Genomic DNA, 16,655 nt, shown 5'->3' with positions numbered 1-16,655 from the left:
CTTTGACATCATAGCTTTTTTTTAAAACCTGACATCACAAGCAAGGGACAGATCTGACTGGGACTTTCCATGGACAGTGCATGCAGCACACCTAGAAAATCACATGGCAGGTGAGGCCTAAAGAAAACCCTGCCTTCAAGTTTCTTCTGGTTTGTACCATAATTGACAAAATAGGCATCATGTTGTATTTAATAATTGTTAGGTAGGGGGCTGGATTTTAGTACCTTGCATTTTATTATTAGACCTTGAAGGTATGTCCATCTTTTATATAAAGTCCATGGTGAGGGCCAGTTAAGCTTTTTTCTTTCTTTTTAACCTCAGATGAATTGTGACTAAGTGAAAAGCTAATGTTCACTTCTTGGTTTTCCTACATTAACTCCTCTGCTTTCACATTCAAAAGCAATACACAAGCATTTCTGTAATGGTTTATATAGCACCGCAATGCAACCGAAGCTTATGTGGTCATAGGGATATTTCCAAGGGTTTTACTGATTTACAGTGTATGGTTTTGTTTTTCTATATATTTATCATCTATTATTTAACAGAGTCGACAAATTCCAAAATTATATCTACTTACAATTATAGATGTGCGGCCCTATGCTTCACCAGGAGTCTACAGGAAAATTGATTGACAATTATAGATGTATGTTAGAAATCACTTAAATCACTCTCTGCTTTTCATTGCTCAATCCAGTATCACAACAAAATATGTACATATTTATATGTCCATTTCATGCTTTAGAGAGGCAAAGCGTGAAATGGACATGGTGGACCAGCATGTCGATTACATGCTTTGATGTAATTCATATGATTGCTATATAAGGAAAATTAAAGAAAAGATTAGGGTATTTCCAAAAAACAAAAGACTCAATCTCTCTTTATACTGTAGGCACAGAAAATGGTCATGCATTTTCCTTGTCAGTCTGAGCTTTCGGTAATCAATGATCAGCTGATTCCAACCAACCCCCCACCTTACATTCCTATTGTCTACCATCCCATTTACTCTCTGTTGTGCCGCACAGTGAAAGAGGATAATGGGAGCCTTGATGTTTACCTGAGCCATCTATCTCCATCTCTTTCTAATCTACTCTGTGAATGCTTGCACACACAATGGACTACAATTACAGGCTGTTCATGGCTCTGCATGGCCTCCCCGTAGGTTTGAAGTGGACAGCGTACTTCTGCCGCACTGGCCGGGCTCCGCTGCACCTTCAAATGTTAATGGCTCATTCACAGCCATTAATGCGCACAAGCTGCATCAGCATATCTGCCAACTGCTCTCTATCTTTATGTCTTCCACTGATATGGTAATATAGAGTAGATGGCTATAGGTAGACAATGATAATGGGGCTATTTGTTCTCTCTGGTCTTTTGTAGTGGAAATATGAGAATATTTCCATTCTGGACCTTTTCTCCTTTCTCCTGACGGTGAAATGAAATTACTGAGTGCTGGAGAATTGTCTTTCCCCCTACATGTGATTATATAGTTCTTTGTTGGTTGTTATATGTTTCACATCTACATTGTTGTGAGTTTTTGTCAACAGAAAATGTTCCAAAAGAACCTAAAAAAATTTCAAAATGTGTGTCCATCGTGTGATCAAAAACTTCCAGAAATTGGCATACCCACAAAAAAATTTACAGATCTCTATTTATTTGATAGGAATAATTCATCTTAAGGAGTACAAAGCGTGACACTGGTAATTTGCACAAAGAGGTTGATTTCCAACTCGTGTCCCTTGTTGGGTTTTTCACATCCACCATACACAAATAAAATATTCTAATATTCAACCACATAAAACTAAAATACAATATAGATACATAATGACAACGAATTACAAATAATACACATAATCAGATACATTCATGAAAGGAGATACATTCCTAAAAATAATCTTCACTTCAATAATCTTCATTAAAAAATATAGTCTAATTAATTCAAATGACCTCAGCTCTGATTATTATTATTTTTGGGGGCCAGTTTGCACTAGCTCTCAATTGCATACATATTTTTTAAATACAAGTATTTGAAACATTAATAAATGAAATTACAAGCAGCATATTGGTACATCCTAGTAGCATATCACTGACTGAAGGAAATCCAGGTTAGATCGCATGGTCATACAGTAAGTACAGAGAAACTGTGTGACTTCCAGTGAGAGATTAAAAAAAACAGCTGTTCTTTATTTTCATAGCACTATTCCTCGAATGTTTTGATCAGCACTTGTATGTTTGTGTTTTAAGGTTTGACCAATATATGAAGCCAGATGTATTTTCTATCATCTTAACATCCACCAGGTTGGCAGTGATCATTCTTTATGGGATTATCTAGCCCTTGAAAAGCAAGCTTAACCCTACCCCTAAAGAGTTCACCGGTGACCTCGTGGATATTAAGCAGTTAGAAGTGTGCAAATGAGTTGACCATCGGCTTTGCCATATGAATTGGTCTAACCTTTTGTTAATGTGTTTGTCATCACCCAGAGGAGGAGAAGCCCGTGGTGACCAACGTTACAATCAGCGATGTAACGTGGGACAGCTTCCTCTTGTCCTGGTTTGCCGACGATGGGGCTTTTGAGTCTTTTCTGATCACGGTAACTGATGCAGAGACGGACGCTGAGTGGCAAAATCACACTGTGCCCGCTGATGCTCGCAGCCTCGCCATCACCGGCCTCTACCCCACCACCTGGTACAGAGCTATTGTATACGGGGTGTACAGGGGAGCCCCATTAGACCCTGTCATTGCAGAAACCATCACAGGTATCAATGCAGTCAATTCTGGGGCCTAGCATTTTCCTCTGATTTCTTCTTTTTCTAATTGACACAGTCCTGTAATCTGTCCTTCTCTCTGTGAATTTTCTAAATTACTCTGTTCAGCACTGCCTTGAAGTGTGGCAATCACTAATAGGTGTTATACAAACACTTGTTCTTGTGCATTTTTTTTTATACCTTTGGACCTCTTTCTTGATATGCTCAAAAATGTATCAGATTGCAAAGAATTTATTTTTATAAATCTTTGAGAATGAAACTTTTAACTTAGGTATGAAAACAGCTTGTTTTGTTCATGCCCATGGGATTTCTGCAAAGCAACAAGTCGGGTCTTATTTTCTTGGTTAGCTTCAGGTTTGGAAATACTTTTTTTTTTTTTTAAAGTATACATAAAGGCAATTTATCAGCCCTTGCAGTGGAGATTACTCTTTGCAGGGTAAACAAAATCTCTGCGCCTTCCAGACACTGTGAACAATCCAAATCCCCAAGCAACACTCCTTCATCAGCCATCCATCACACGCGTATCCCTGCCTTTGATGCAGGGATCGTGAAATGGGCTAACACTACAGCGCCCACACAAAACTCATTCAATCTATATTAGTCCAGCCGCGGAGCTGCGTTTGATCCACTTGTCAGTCTGCCTGTTGGTATGAGTCCAGCCTGATACCTGATACCAGCACCTGGTCTGGTATGTGAACAGGGAGAAACACGTCAAATGAGAAGGTCAAGGTGCACTGGTTTCCCCTTCCCCAACACCAGTCATTATCAGTGATTAGCATGCTGTAAATCCCAGTATGTCTAATAAGAGGTCTTTAAACATCGAAAGCATATACTACCAAGAATGTTGGAGAATGTAGTTTTACATTAAATAAGGGATACAAAAAATATGACACAATTCTTTACAGGACCATAACAACTGGAATCTGAAAGACCCTTTAGACTGTGACTATCTTAAGCAGGTCTATGGTAGAATTAGGACTAGGATACTGAAAACAGTGGTACTAATGAGATATGGTGTGGAGTCGCTTCTGTTCTGGGGCATAAACGGTAGATAGAGTCAGTCAAAAAAATGTTTTATTTTCTGAGAGTATACTAATTCACGATTATAAAAAGCAGTGCTTTTGGTATTCATTTTTCTCAGATTAAAAAAATTAAGACCAGTCTAGTTAAAAAGAAAATTTGTGGAAAAAGGCTAGAGAGAGAGAGAGAGAGAGAGAGAGAGTGAGAGAGAGAGAGCAGTAATCACAAGCAGGTGAACTCACACACTAATGAGGGTGGGGAAGCCGGGAAGTAAAAACCGTGCTCTAATATAAAACGGGATGGAATGAAAGAAAGATCAAGTGTAAGTGCACAATGACAGCACTGTCAATATTCAAAAACACTGAGGTAAACAGGTAACAGAAACACAGATCATTATAAAGATTTTGTGAAACACATGAAATATCGTGCAGGCTTAAAAGTCAAAAAATAAGTAGCTGAGTATCCAACAGTATCATTCAGCATTTGACTGATGAGGATCATTCATGTGGAAGAAAGATGGTAGGACTGATGGAGAGAGGAAAAAACCCTCAGGCTCTTTTGTCACTTTGTGTGAGGCCTCTCTTCTGTATGCATCCCCAGTTCCCTCAAGCCTGGACTGCACTTCATTCTCATGCTGCCGTTGCCCCTGGGCTCTGGTGCTGGGGTGCCAGGGGCTTCTGGGGCCACGCAGAATATGGCATGCGCTCAATACGGCCCATTGTCTGCATGCTAATGGTGTGGCAAAACCATCTTAACATTTTTCATTAGCATCACTTAATCCATAAAACATTCCGACTTGTGAATACAAGCGCTGACTAATTATGTTATGCACGGTGGCCGTCGTCGGTCTGCTGAAGAAGGACACTGCAGGAAAAATAAAGTTGTCGCTGAGGATGGAGTGAGGAAACTTTGATTAACAGAGAGGGTGTTTTATACAATGAATGACTGGAACCACTGAGAGCACCCAGAGAAAGCTCAGTTCAGAATCGTATCCGTACAAGCTATTATCAGGCGAGACTGGGACCAGCCCTGGGGTTCAGCTTGCAGACCCCCTTAGCAGGTTAGCTGGCGCCGGTGTGTACCTCATCCACTAACAGGCTCCTTTTTGTTCCCTCAGGTCTTGAGAGGGGGTGGAAGTGTAGAGAAGGTGGAGGCGGTTGTGAGAGGGGGAAATCAGTAGCAAGCTAACACATGTTAGCTGATGGATGTAGCTCTCTTCTCTCTTCCGCTGACCAGCTGAAGCCGGCTGGCGGCTAATGAAGAGTGACAGCTCCCTGGGATTTGTGTGCTCTGCTTCTCATTTCCACCGCTTTTTCTCACAACAAATGTCTCATGGTTTTTCCCTCACATTAAAAAAAGGGGGTTTCAGGCTAGTTCAATGACCCCTGAGACCCTCACATTTGGTGTTGTGTTTTAATGAGCAGTGGCGCTGGGCTTCACTGAGCCTTTCTTGAGCCCACTTATATCTACTTCTATCCAGGCTGCTTTAAAAGCTCTGTCCAGTCCGTGTATCCATCTGCATGGCTACCGGAAGTTTCTCTGACTAATTAGCAGCAGCGAACACATCCTCAGGAGAAACAGAGCTTTTTCTCCCACAGCTGTAGACTCCTGCTGTGTCTCAGCCTTTCTTCCTATCACTGTCATTATTAGAAGCTGCTAATGACTGCTTGACTTGGCTTTTACAAGTTCACATTCACACAACCCCATCTGTATGCACATCTGCAACTCAATCTACTTTCAGGATTTCACTGCTATTTTGAGTTATTTCCTTTGCTTCGAAATTCATAGTATTGGAAACATAAATCTGAAATGGGACCAAAATTGTTGCTTTTACTAGGCTATAGAGATTTTTATTTTTGCTGTAAAGTTGGACTTTTCAACATTTATTGAGATCATTTTTAATTTTGACAGCAAATTTTGATTTGGTTTTCGCCATCTGAATTCTTTTAGTTTTAGTCAGCTAAATATCATAGGATTTCCTTACATCAAATGTAAAATGTGCCCTTATGTTTAATTTTCTGTTCCTCCCAAGTGTTGATATTTTGTCACATTTTCATGAGGAACAGGAACTTGTACCCTTTCCAGAAAAATTGAAGAGTTGTACCAGTGTGCAGAGAAGGATTATAGAGGTACATCGAACATTACTGTACAAGGAGATTACTTCAGATTATATCATTCGTGGCTTTCTACACAATTTATTTTGTTCTGATTGGATCTCATCTCTCTATGATGAAAATTACACTGATTAAGATTTACTTCATTTTGGAGTTAGCCTCAATTCCGCATCTGAGGAAATGCAGTATTTTAAAGGCCATAAAAGCTATATGTAATCTATACTTTTCTCAGACTTGATAAATTATTCCTGATCACAGTTTTGACTCAGTTTTTTCTTGATTTTATTAATACTGCCATTAAATGTAACAGATCAGTCACATAAGCCCTAAAGACTCCACTTTGAATTTTGTTTCTTTCATGTTGTTGTACTAAAACTCTTCTCTTTCCACTCTGCAAAGTCAACATGTTATACGCCTTTTTTGTTTGCCATCTTCTTCAAATCTTAAAGTACTCCACAGAGAGCCAAACTGACTATCACCCCTGTCACTCAGAGTACGAACCGGAGGTGCAGTCTCTCCTAGTCTCCGACGTCACCACAGACAGCTTTCAGCTGTCCTGGATGGCCGAAGAGGACTCCTTTGACACCTTTGTCATAATGGTCAGCCAGGCCAAAGGCTTAGACCAACCAAGAGAGCTGGTGCTAGGTGGTGAGGAGAGAAGTGCGGTGATGACAGATCTCAATGAGGATACCGAGTACAAAGCTGAAATCTTTGGCCTCATTTTGGGAAGACGCTCCAAGTCTCTCTTGGAGGTGTTAAAAACAGGTACACAGTGAAAAGATGGAACGAGAGGCCCAAGCTGTGAACTGGAACTCTGGATACGTCTTGTCCGCGTAGTCAATGTGGAATGGTGTCATATCCTGTCTTTGGTGGTAACAGCATGAGTAGTAGCTGTGCTCTAACTTTCGTCCTTTATAAAGTACATCTTTTTGTCTACTAACCTGGTACCAAAGCATTACAGTATTTTTCCAACAGACATTTGGGTTCTTTTATGTCTGACAGTACTCCTGAGATGCAGATGAACAACCAGGTAGATTAGGCAGTGCTGTTTTCAAGGCTGATGCTGGATAAGAATCTGACTTTCACGTGGGTTTTACTGAGATCAGCCCAATATTAAAAGTACTTGGTATGGTTGAGATGAAGCAGTAACACTTAGGATGCATTAAATTATAGTATTATTGTAGTTTTAACCTCATGGCATCCACCAGTACACCAGTTAACCACTAAGGATAGGGTTAGATTTGCTTCACATTTGAGTCACAAGCTTAAAAAGCAAGTCAAAAATCCAAAATCACTTGTATATGCCATATAGATGAGACATTCGTGTAGAGGTGTAGATTTGAACCTAATCCTAACCCTACTCTGAATGTTAAGAGGGTAAAGGAGATTTCACTATTCCCAAAGTGGTATTAAGGCCTGTTAGTAAATGATCCGGTATAAAGAAGTGTGCATGTGTGCACATAAGTACATCAATCTGAAGTATCAGAGAAGGCCATTCAAACTGCATATTTTCAGTCGAGCCGCACTCAGGACACGTACTTAGCGCTTTACTCTTTTTTCGTTGTGTTGATGTGGTCTTTTATTAATTCTTGTCTGAATGCCCCTGCCAAAGGTTGTCTTTGATATCTTGACCTCATGTGCCGGTGTCTCTATGTAAAGAAGGTGGTGGTTGTCCATGTCATATAAAACTGCTGCCTGTGTCCTCCATCATCCCCCCTGAGGTAAAGGATTTAGTCTTGGGTTGCGTGGCGCATGCTTCACTTTTGTGTTACCATGAAATGCGAGCAAGTTAATCTCTTCAGGTCTGTCACGCAAGATACCGCAGCTCACTTTTAACTGGGAACAGTTCTGTCTGTGTGAGCCCGGGCCTCCGCAGGCCCCCTTTGTCTCTGGACTTCACTCTCTTTTATGCTTTCCTGCTTTCGCTCTGCTCTAAAATGAGTGCCTTTCAGTGGTGGATCTGCCCTGCTACAGTGTCTGTGTGTTTTTTCGTGTCTGTTTCTTCACTCTGTTGGAGGAAATCCTCACTAGAACATGTCAAAACTGTTCACTGATTGATATTTGCTTCTATACAGTGCTTTCTTAGAATTCTAAAAAAGGCAGTACACATACTGACTGATGCTTCTGTTTTTGTCTTTGTCCCCATCTGCTGTTTCTGTCTTCCCTTTGCCAGACCTGGGTTCACCCAAGGGCATTCGCTTCTCCGATGTCACTGACACGTCTGCAACTGTTCACTGGGTGACCCCAAGAGCTCGAGTGGACAGCTACCGGGTCACTTACGTACCTGTCTATGGAGGTCAGTATTTTTATGAGTGCGGTGGGACAGGGAACATTTAGACATGCTGTTCTTAAGATCCTCCAAAAGTCGCACACAGGAGATCTCTAACCATCAACTGCATCCATGATTGCATTAGGAAAAACAGATTTTAATATCTGGCACAGCAGTATGAAACAAGCCTAGATTTGGATGACTATAACCAGCATGGACATTCTCACTGCTTTTAAATTGCTCGTCCATTCATCAGTTTATGTTGTAACTCTTTTGTCCAGACATAGACAGATGCTGCCCTCTGTTGGCTACTGATAAGTGTGTCTACTGAAAATCAAGAAAATTGACCATCCTATCACAATAGAGTCCTGTATATTTTGTGACAAAGAATAAATTATTAACAAATTAGTTACATCACGATGCATGTACAATTCAAAACTGAATAAGTGATCAAGACTCAAATATTTTCAGCACCTAGAAAAATTCCCACAAAAAACTGTATCTGTAAAAAAGGGCTTTTGTTCATCACTAACTTTAACAAGGTAGAATAAATAGTAGGAAAATACAAAGACATATAGACATATAGGCAAGGTTTAATAAAAATAAAATCAAATATAAAATCCATCCACCTACTAGTATTTTATCTGCTTAACTTAATGTCAGTTCAATTCAGTTTTATTTATACAGCACCAAATCACAAGGCACTTTATATTGTAAGATAGACCCTACAATATTACATACAGAGAAAAACCCAATAATCACATGACCCCCCCCCCCCCCCCCCCCCCCCCCATGAGCAAGCACTTTGGCGACAGTGGGAAGGAAAAACTCCCTTTTAAAAGGAAGAAACCTCCAGCAGAACCAGGCTCAGGGAGGGGCGAGGCCATCTGCTGCGACTGGTTGGAGAGAGAAGGGAGACAGGATAACAGACATGCTGTGGAAGAGAAAGTGTACAGCCCAGACAGGTGGAAAGTCCAGCAATGAAAAGAAAGAAAATTATCTGCAAACTAATAAGAGTGTTATCTGGCAAATGTTTACTTGTTAGACTTGAAGTGATGGTGAAATGCAATATAGAGACAGAGCTGCTAAATGACTTGGAAAAGTAACACGTTAACTGATGGCCAACTGCATGTGTATGGATTATGGGTATGACAGAAGTGGTTAAATCATTCATCAGTGGGGAAATCCGCATGACTAAGAACAAGAAGGGATGAATGAAGATTCTTCTCCGATGAAAAACAAGTACTTCACTACTTCAGCTAAGTGTTTGTTCATTCATTGAAAATGATGTAAGTTATCAAAATTCCCAGGTAACGCCAAGACACTGTCAGTGGATGGTTCTTCATCTCAGATTGTGCTGCCTAACCTGACACCCGGAGTCACTTACAAGGTCACTGTGATTGCTATCAAGGGGCAGAGGGAGAGTGAACCTGGATCTGACAGCGTCACCACAGGTAAAATACACACACACACACATTCGTAATGCGAAGAACAGATTTGTTGGCCACAACAGTATTAGACACTATATTATAACTATGATATGATGTTGTAGTGTGGCTTTGTACCTTACAAATTTGCAGTGTTAAGACAAAGAGAGACAGTTAAAAACTCTGGCTAGTTAAGGTTAATTTTAGCCTAAGCCAAAGCTACGCTAATTAAGCCACTGTTTGCTTTAAAGAAACTATATGTAGATTCTTGTGTGTAAAAGGTTCAAGCCTTCTGAAATTATCCAAAGCATTAAATGGAATGTGAAGAAACAATTGTGATGATCCTATGTCTAAACCATGTATTGTGTTGAAGCGATAGCAAGTAAAAAATAACTTAGGTGTAACTGTACCTTTGTGTAATACCACTAATGCTAGTGTAGTACCACAACAACTGGCAAGCTATTAAGAGCACATTATGTGATCAGATACATGTATGTCATTACCTATAGTGCTATTAAAAGCTATTAAATAGGAGCACACATCCAGAAACATCTCAACACATGCAGTGACAAAAGCTGTCTCCTGGAGTTTTACTCTCATTTTGCTAAGAGCGAGTACAAGTTTCCTATAATTAATCTGTTCAGTTGGTCAGACTCATCCAAAATATATATATTTTTTCTGTTTCATAAAACACTTAAAATATAATGGAGAGAGAATGTAATTAACAGGATACAAAGTCCTCTAATTAGGACTTTGTATCATGATGAACTAGAATACTAACAAACTTAGTTAACAAATGAGTTGCTTTTGGCTACTATTACACTAATGTATATATCTAACATATATCTATATATCTACAATCTACTAAGATTGTAGATATATCAGAATCAGAAGACTTTATTTATCCCCAAGGGGCAATTAACAAACAAACAACAGAGCAGCATAACGTTGAAGATAAGGACAATAAGAACAGGCAATAAGAGTGAAATAATAAATACACAGAATATACAGTATATACAGTTTTAAAATTACACAGTTTTAAAATTAAAGTGACTGAAAGGTGAATAAATAACTAATAATATATGTTAGTGTAGTTTTCTCTAACTGGTTTTGTTTGCCAATTTAGTCAGCTCACACTCTTAATTTAGATGGTATGTGTGTGACTGTGTGTTACAGCTCTGGATAAACCACGTGGTCTGAACGCAGTCAACATCACGGACAGTGAGGCTCTGCTGCTCTGGCAGCCCGCCATCGCTACAGTGGACGGCTATGTCATCACCTATAGTGCAGATTTAGGTAAGTACTTATGTGTGTACAACTTAGCACAGACAAGAACAAAAGAAATGTTCAAACAAAAGACAGTTCAAATTTTCATACTAAAGCAACATGATCAATGTACCAATACTGAGTTGGCATATTAAAAAAGTAACATGTGACACATAAGTCATAAGAAAGTTTGCTGCCTTATTATTATTTCTAGTAGTAATGACTTTATAAAAAGAAACCAGTTTAAAGATGTTGTATGCAAGTATTCTATTTCTGTAACGCTCATAATTATAAGCATGAATATTTTGAGATTTACTGTGAAGGTTTGGTTCTTGTGTCTTGGTTCAGACAGATATCATTAAAGTACATTTAAAGAGTGTACATAACAACTTTAAGTGAACTAAAGTGAATTCAGTGGAGTATTTATTCATCATGATGTTAATGTTCAAGTTGACAGATAAAGGCTGAATACTTCCTCTGCTGGTGTTTGTCCTTCAAGTTTGATTTGGTTTCTGTACTATGTGTTTCTCAGTGGCTCCAGTCATGGAACGTGTGTCAGGAAACGTGGTGGAGTTTGAGATGAACTCTCTGGCACCAGCCACACACTACACTGTGAAGGTCTATGCTGTGCGGGACTTGGCCAAGAGTGCAGCCACTACAACAGAGTTTATCACAGGTGTTGTTTCCCTGGTGTTTTAAATGATTAGTTAAACTAATACAAATGGGAAAAGCTAGTAGAAATCAAGCAGTCTGTCAGATTTCTTCATTATAACTGTAACTGTATGTATGTCAAAATCTGAGAGAGCAACATCATAAGAACCGACTAGTGCTGCTGTGCTCTAGCTTGCAGGCACTACAAATAAGGCTTCATGACTGTTGTGAAGTTATGTAGAAATCTGTAAACAAATGTAAACAAAGTTTGGATTCCTTCAGATGTGGATGCCCCCCAGGACTTGGCAGCCAGTAACATCCAGACAGAGAACGCCATGCTGACGTGGAAGCCTCCTCGTGCTGACATCACCGGCTACATGCTCAGCTTTGAATCTGCAGACCGCACCATCCGGGTCAGTACACAACTTATACTGCTCTCCGAAGGCCAATGCCGATCCAACTGTATGTTGAGTATGTGGAACATGTTCAGGAATGTTTGTTTCATCCTTCAGGAGGTGGTGCTGAGTCCGACTGCGGTGTCATACAACATGGCTCAGCTCAAAGCATCCACCGAATATACAGTCAGCCTGCAGGCCCTCGCTGGACCAAAGAGAAGCAGAGTGATCACTACTATCTTCACCACCAGTGAGTAGACTCCTGCACACACTAGAAAGGTTTCAAGTCACTGTGATGTCTATTTATAGTGTTATCAGTAATGCAAGGACAAATAGAATATATAGCCTTTTTACATTCAGTTTTAGAGATACTGAATTAAGCTGCTAAATCAGGGCTGTCAATTATATGGCCTGTGTTTAAAAATAAATTCCAGGAAAGGGTCAAACATGGTCCAAAGGATGACTTAAAGGAATTACAATCTGTTTCTGAACTCTTCATTTCACACAGCCAGAGGTCATCATCTTCATCAGTTTTACGGATTTCCTACTGACAGATTATTTAAACCGTGTGGTCACATGGTTTAAATATAAGCCATTGAGCAATGCTAACCTGTCTGAAGTTACAGCAGCAGTGTTTGTAATGACATCGACTGGCTCAGTGTGAAAACCCAAACGCAATTTTTCAGTTCTGTAATCTGATGGTTGATTAAATGTGAATGTTTTCACAATTTGTATGATTTCCACACATTATTCAGGAAACAATAAAAAAATAAGATGGTTAGTGTTACACTGTAAAAAAAAATTCCAAAAAAACCCCAGTAATATTCTGGCAGCTGGGGCGCCAAAATAATACCAGAAAATAACAGAAAATAACTTTCTCATAAAAATACGGTTATTTTCATTAATGACAATACAGTTTGTTACCCTAATTTTACATGGGATTTTGCCTTTTTCAAGTGCTTTTAAACATTAAATTAGGAACATTTTAAAGTGATTAAACAATGAAATTACCTATAAACAAGATCAATGAATGCGGTAATATGAATAATAATACTTATATGTACAGAAATAAGGGCAGCACGGTGGCACGGTGGTTAGCACTGTTGCCGCACAGCAAGAAGGTCCTGAGTTCAATTCCTCCATCAGGCCGGGGTCTTTCTGTGTGGAGTTTGCATGTTCTCCCCGTGTTTGCGTGGGTTCTCTCCGGGTACTCCGGCTTCCTCCCACCGTCCAAAGACATGCAGCTTGTGGGGATAGGTTAATTGATTAATCTAAATTGTCACTAGGTGTGAATGTGAGTGTGAATGGTTGTCTGTCCCTGTGTGTTAGCCCTGCGACAGACTGGCGACCTGTCCAGGGTGTACCCCGCCTCTCGCCCTATGACAGCTGGGATAGGCTCCAGCGCCCCCCGCGACCCTGAAAAGGATAAGCGGAAGCGAATGGATGGATGTACAGAAATATACAGTTAACAGTTGGTTTAAATAATAATAATGGATTGCATTTATATAGCGCTTTTTGAGACCCTCAAAGCGCTTTACAATTCCACTATTCAGTCACTCTCACATTCACGCACTGGTGGAGGCAAGCTACAGTTGTAGCCACAGCTGCCCTGGGGCAGACTGACACATTTTATGTTAATTTACATTTTAAATTAAAAATCACAGTCTATTTATGTAAATTTAATGATATTCCAGAAAAACAGTACAAAACTGTAAAATACACAGTAAAATACTTTTATATTACTTTTTTTTTACAGTGTAGTTTTTAAATGAGGTTGAAACTAGATGAACTGTGAAGCAAGACTACTTGCTGAACTGAGGCTGCTGGCTGAAAATGTTAAATTCAAGAAAACACAAGAGTATAAAGAACCTCTCTGCAGCATCCTGGCTTTGCAAACAGGAAATTCTGGAATGGAAAAATCCTATTTATTTATATAGCATCTTTTCCCCTTAATCATTATTTTGTGTGTGTGTCTGTGTAGCTGGCGTGTTGTACCGACACCCCAGGGATTGCTCCCAGGCCCTACTGAATGGAGACACCTCATCAGGCATGCACACCATCTACCTGGGTGGAGATGAGAACCAACCCCTGCAAGTCTACTGTGACATGAGCACTGATGGAGGCGGATGGATCGTAAGTCACGGGCTGACATACTTGTTGATAATGTGCAACCACTCTTTCGTTTTCAAGATCTGGCACATATTTGATCATCATTAATCATCATTCCATACTTTGTATTCAGAAATTTTCAGTTCAAATCAATTCCATTTTATTGGTATTGTGCCAAATCACAACAACAGTCATCTTGATGTGTTTTATATTATAAGGTAAAGTCCCTACAATGTTACAGAGAAAATCCCAACAGTCAGATGACTCCCTATGAGCAAGCATTTGGCAAAAGTGGGAAGGAAAAACTTGGTTTTAACAGGAGAAAACCTCCATAGAGGTTGGAAAAACAGTTTCATGGCCAACTGAGACCTGCTCCCTCAATATTCCATGACAGATTAGCAGATAATAGACCCGGAGTTTATTCCAAGTGCTGAACTTGCATTTGGTAGCTGTTCACTGGAATGCTCAAAGACTGACAAGTGTCAGTGCAAGTGAACAAGGCCAGCGCTATGCTGAAAAAACAAAATAAACCTATCTGAGAGACAGCAGAATGTAGGAATGGCCAAATCAAAAATGTGTTACATTTTTAAAAGAAGTACTGCACCGGCCAGCTCAGCAGCACTAAAAGACCCGAAAGACCACAGAAAACAACTAAGTGCAGACCTCTTTCTTTGGCTGACAAAAAACTGTTATGTCTGAGTATAAAAATATCATGAAGGTGAGCTAAGACCAAGCACATAAACAAACAGAACTATCCACAAAACAAGCTCAGATGACCTGCCCAAGAGAAGCACACCAAAATTATCTACCTTTTTATCTACCTCGGGAATTTACATCGGTCATTGTAAGTGCCGTTTATATTCCACCACAAGCGGACACGGTCACCGCCTTATGCGAGCTGCATGAGGCACTCACACAGCACCAGACACAACACCGGGACGCTGCGCTTATTGTGACGGGGGACTTTAATAGCGCCAACCTCAAACGCGCAGCGCCGAACTTTTATCAACACATCACCTGCCCCACCAGGGGTGAAAGGACACTGGACCACTGCTACACTACGGTCAAGGACGGCTACAAGGCACAATCCCGCCCTCCGTTTGGCAAATCTGATCACGCCGCCATCTTCCTCATGCCAAAATATAAACAAAGGCTGAAACAGGAAGTTCCGGTTCAGAGGAAGGTCGCGCGCTGGACGGATCAATCGGTGGCCGCGTTACAGGACGCACTCGATGACGCAGACTGGGGCATGTTCAGAAACAGCTCCGACGATGACGTCAACGTGTTTACGGAAGCGGTTGTGGGATTCATCGGGAAACTAGCGGATGATACCGTGGAGACAAAGACTATCACAACGTTTCCCAACCAGAAGCCGTGGGTGGATAAAACCATCCGCAACGCTCTGAGATCCCGCACCGCTGCCTACAACACGGGACTCACAACGGGGGACATGGACCCGTACAAAGCCGCGTCATATAACGTGCGGAGGGCGGTGAAAGAGGCGAAGCAGCGCTACGGGAGGAAACTAGAGTCACAACTCCAACAGAGTGACTCTAGGAGCCTGTGGCGGGGACTAAGGACAATAACGGACTATAAAGCACCAACAACCGGTATGACGAACGCGGCCGTGACTCTGGCAGACGAGCTGAACACTTTCTATGCTCGCTTCGAGGCTGCAGCTAAGGTCTCCAACAATGCTAGTGTTGGCGGCGCTAACGGCTGCAGACAGGAAGATACTGCCAGCACCGGAAACGTGCTCGTCATCTCCGAGCATGAAGTAAGGAGAGCCTTCAAAAGAGTGAACACCAGGAAAGCAGCAGGACCAGACGGCATCCCAGGTCGTATCCTAAGAGACTGCGCATACCAGCTAGCTCCTGTGTTCACTGAGATATTCAACATCTCTTTATCTCAGTCGGTGATCCCCACATGCTTCAAAGAGTCCATCATTGTTCCTGTCCCGAAGAAACCCCACCCTGCTTCTCTCAATGACTATCGCCCTGTAGCCCTCACCTCAGTAGTGATGAAGTGCTTTGAACGCCTGGTCAGAGACTTCATCATTTCTTCACTACCAGACACACTGGACCCACTACAGTTCGCTTACCGTCCAAATCGTTCCACAGACGATGCCATCTCTCATCTCCTCCACACATCACTCACTCACTTGGACACTAGAAGGGGGAATTATGTTAAAATGCTCTTCATAGACTACAGCTCTGCATTTAACACCATAATTCCCTCCACACTCACCACCAAGCTGGAGCATCTGGGACTCAGCTCATCTATGTGTCAGTGGATCTCCAACTTCCTAACTGGCAGACCACAGGCAGTAAGGATGGGCGGACATGTCTCAGCCTCCACCACTCTCAGCACTGGAGCCCCCCAGGGGTGTGTTCTGAGCCCCCTGCTGTACTCTTTGTACACATATGACTGTGTGGCCACTACCAGCTCCACCACCATCATCAAGTTTGCTGACGACACCGTTGTGGTGGGCCTGATCTCTGATAACAACGAGACGGCCTACCTGAAGGAGATTAGGAATCTGGAGAACTGGTGCCAGAGGAACAACCTCCTTCTAAACGTCAGTAAGACAAAGGAGCTGATAGTGGACTTCAGCACTAAGCAGGAGAGGAACTACCAGACC

At 41.2% G+C, this 16,655-nt stretch overlaps 1 protein-coding gene across 3 annotated transcripts in view; it reads left to right on the top strand.

The window, feature by feature from the left end:
• The window catches only part of tncb (tenascin Cb), a 45,403-nt gene that overhangs the window by 23,677 nt on the left and 5,071 nt on the right, over window positions 1-16,655 (top strand). For 2 of the 3 annotated variants that reach the window (XM_085367105.1, XM_085367103.1), the window contains 9 exons: window positions 2,479-2,754; window positions 6,390-6,662; window positions 8,071-8,193; window positions 9,477-9,620; window positions 10,770-10,889; window positions 11,392-11,535; window positions 11,793-11,923; window positions 12,023-12,155; window positions 13,887-14,038. In XM_085367105.1, coding sequence (XP_085223231.1) covers window positions 2,479-2,754; window positions 6,390-6,662; window positions 8,071-8,193; window positions 9,477-9,620; window positions 10,770-10,889; window positions 11,392-11,535; window positions 11,793-11,923; window positions 12,023-12,155; window positions 13,887-14,038 — 1,496 coding nt within the window. The remainder of the gene's footprint in view (window positions 1-2,478; window positions 2,755-6,389; window positions 6,663-8,070; window positions 8,194-9,476; window positions 9,621-10,769; window positions 10,890-11,391; window positions 11,536-11,792; window positions 11,924-12,022; window positions 12,156-13,886; window positions 14,039-16,655) is intronic. The other variant, XM_085367106.1, reaches the window with a different exon arrangement.

This window comes from Diplotaxodon limnothrissa, linkage group LG12 (genome assembly GCF_057381915.1).
Source record: "Diplotaxodon limnothrissa isolate DT_005_m linkage group LG12, D_limnothrissa_male_GT1.1, whole genome shotgun sequence".
NCBI lineage: Eukaryota > Metazoa > Chordata > Actinopteri > Cichliformes > Cichlidae > Diplotaxodon > Diplotaxodon limnothrissa.
Note: the sequence above shows the minus strand (reverse complement) of the source record. Positions and strands in the feature narration are given on the sequence as shown.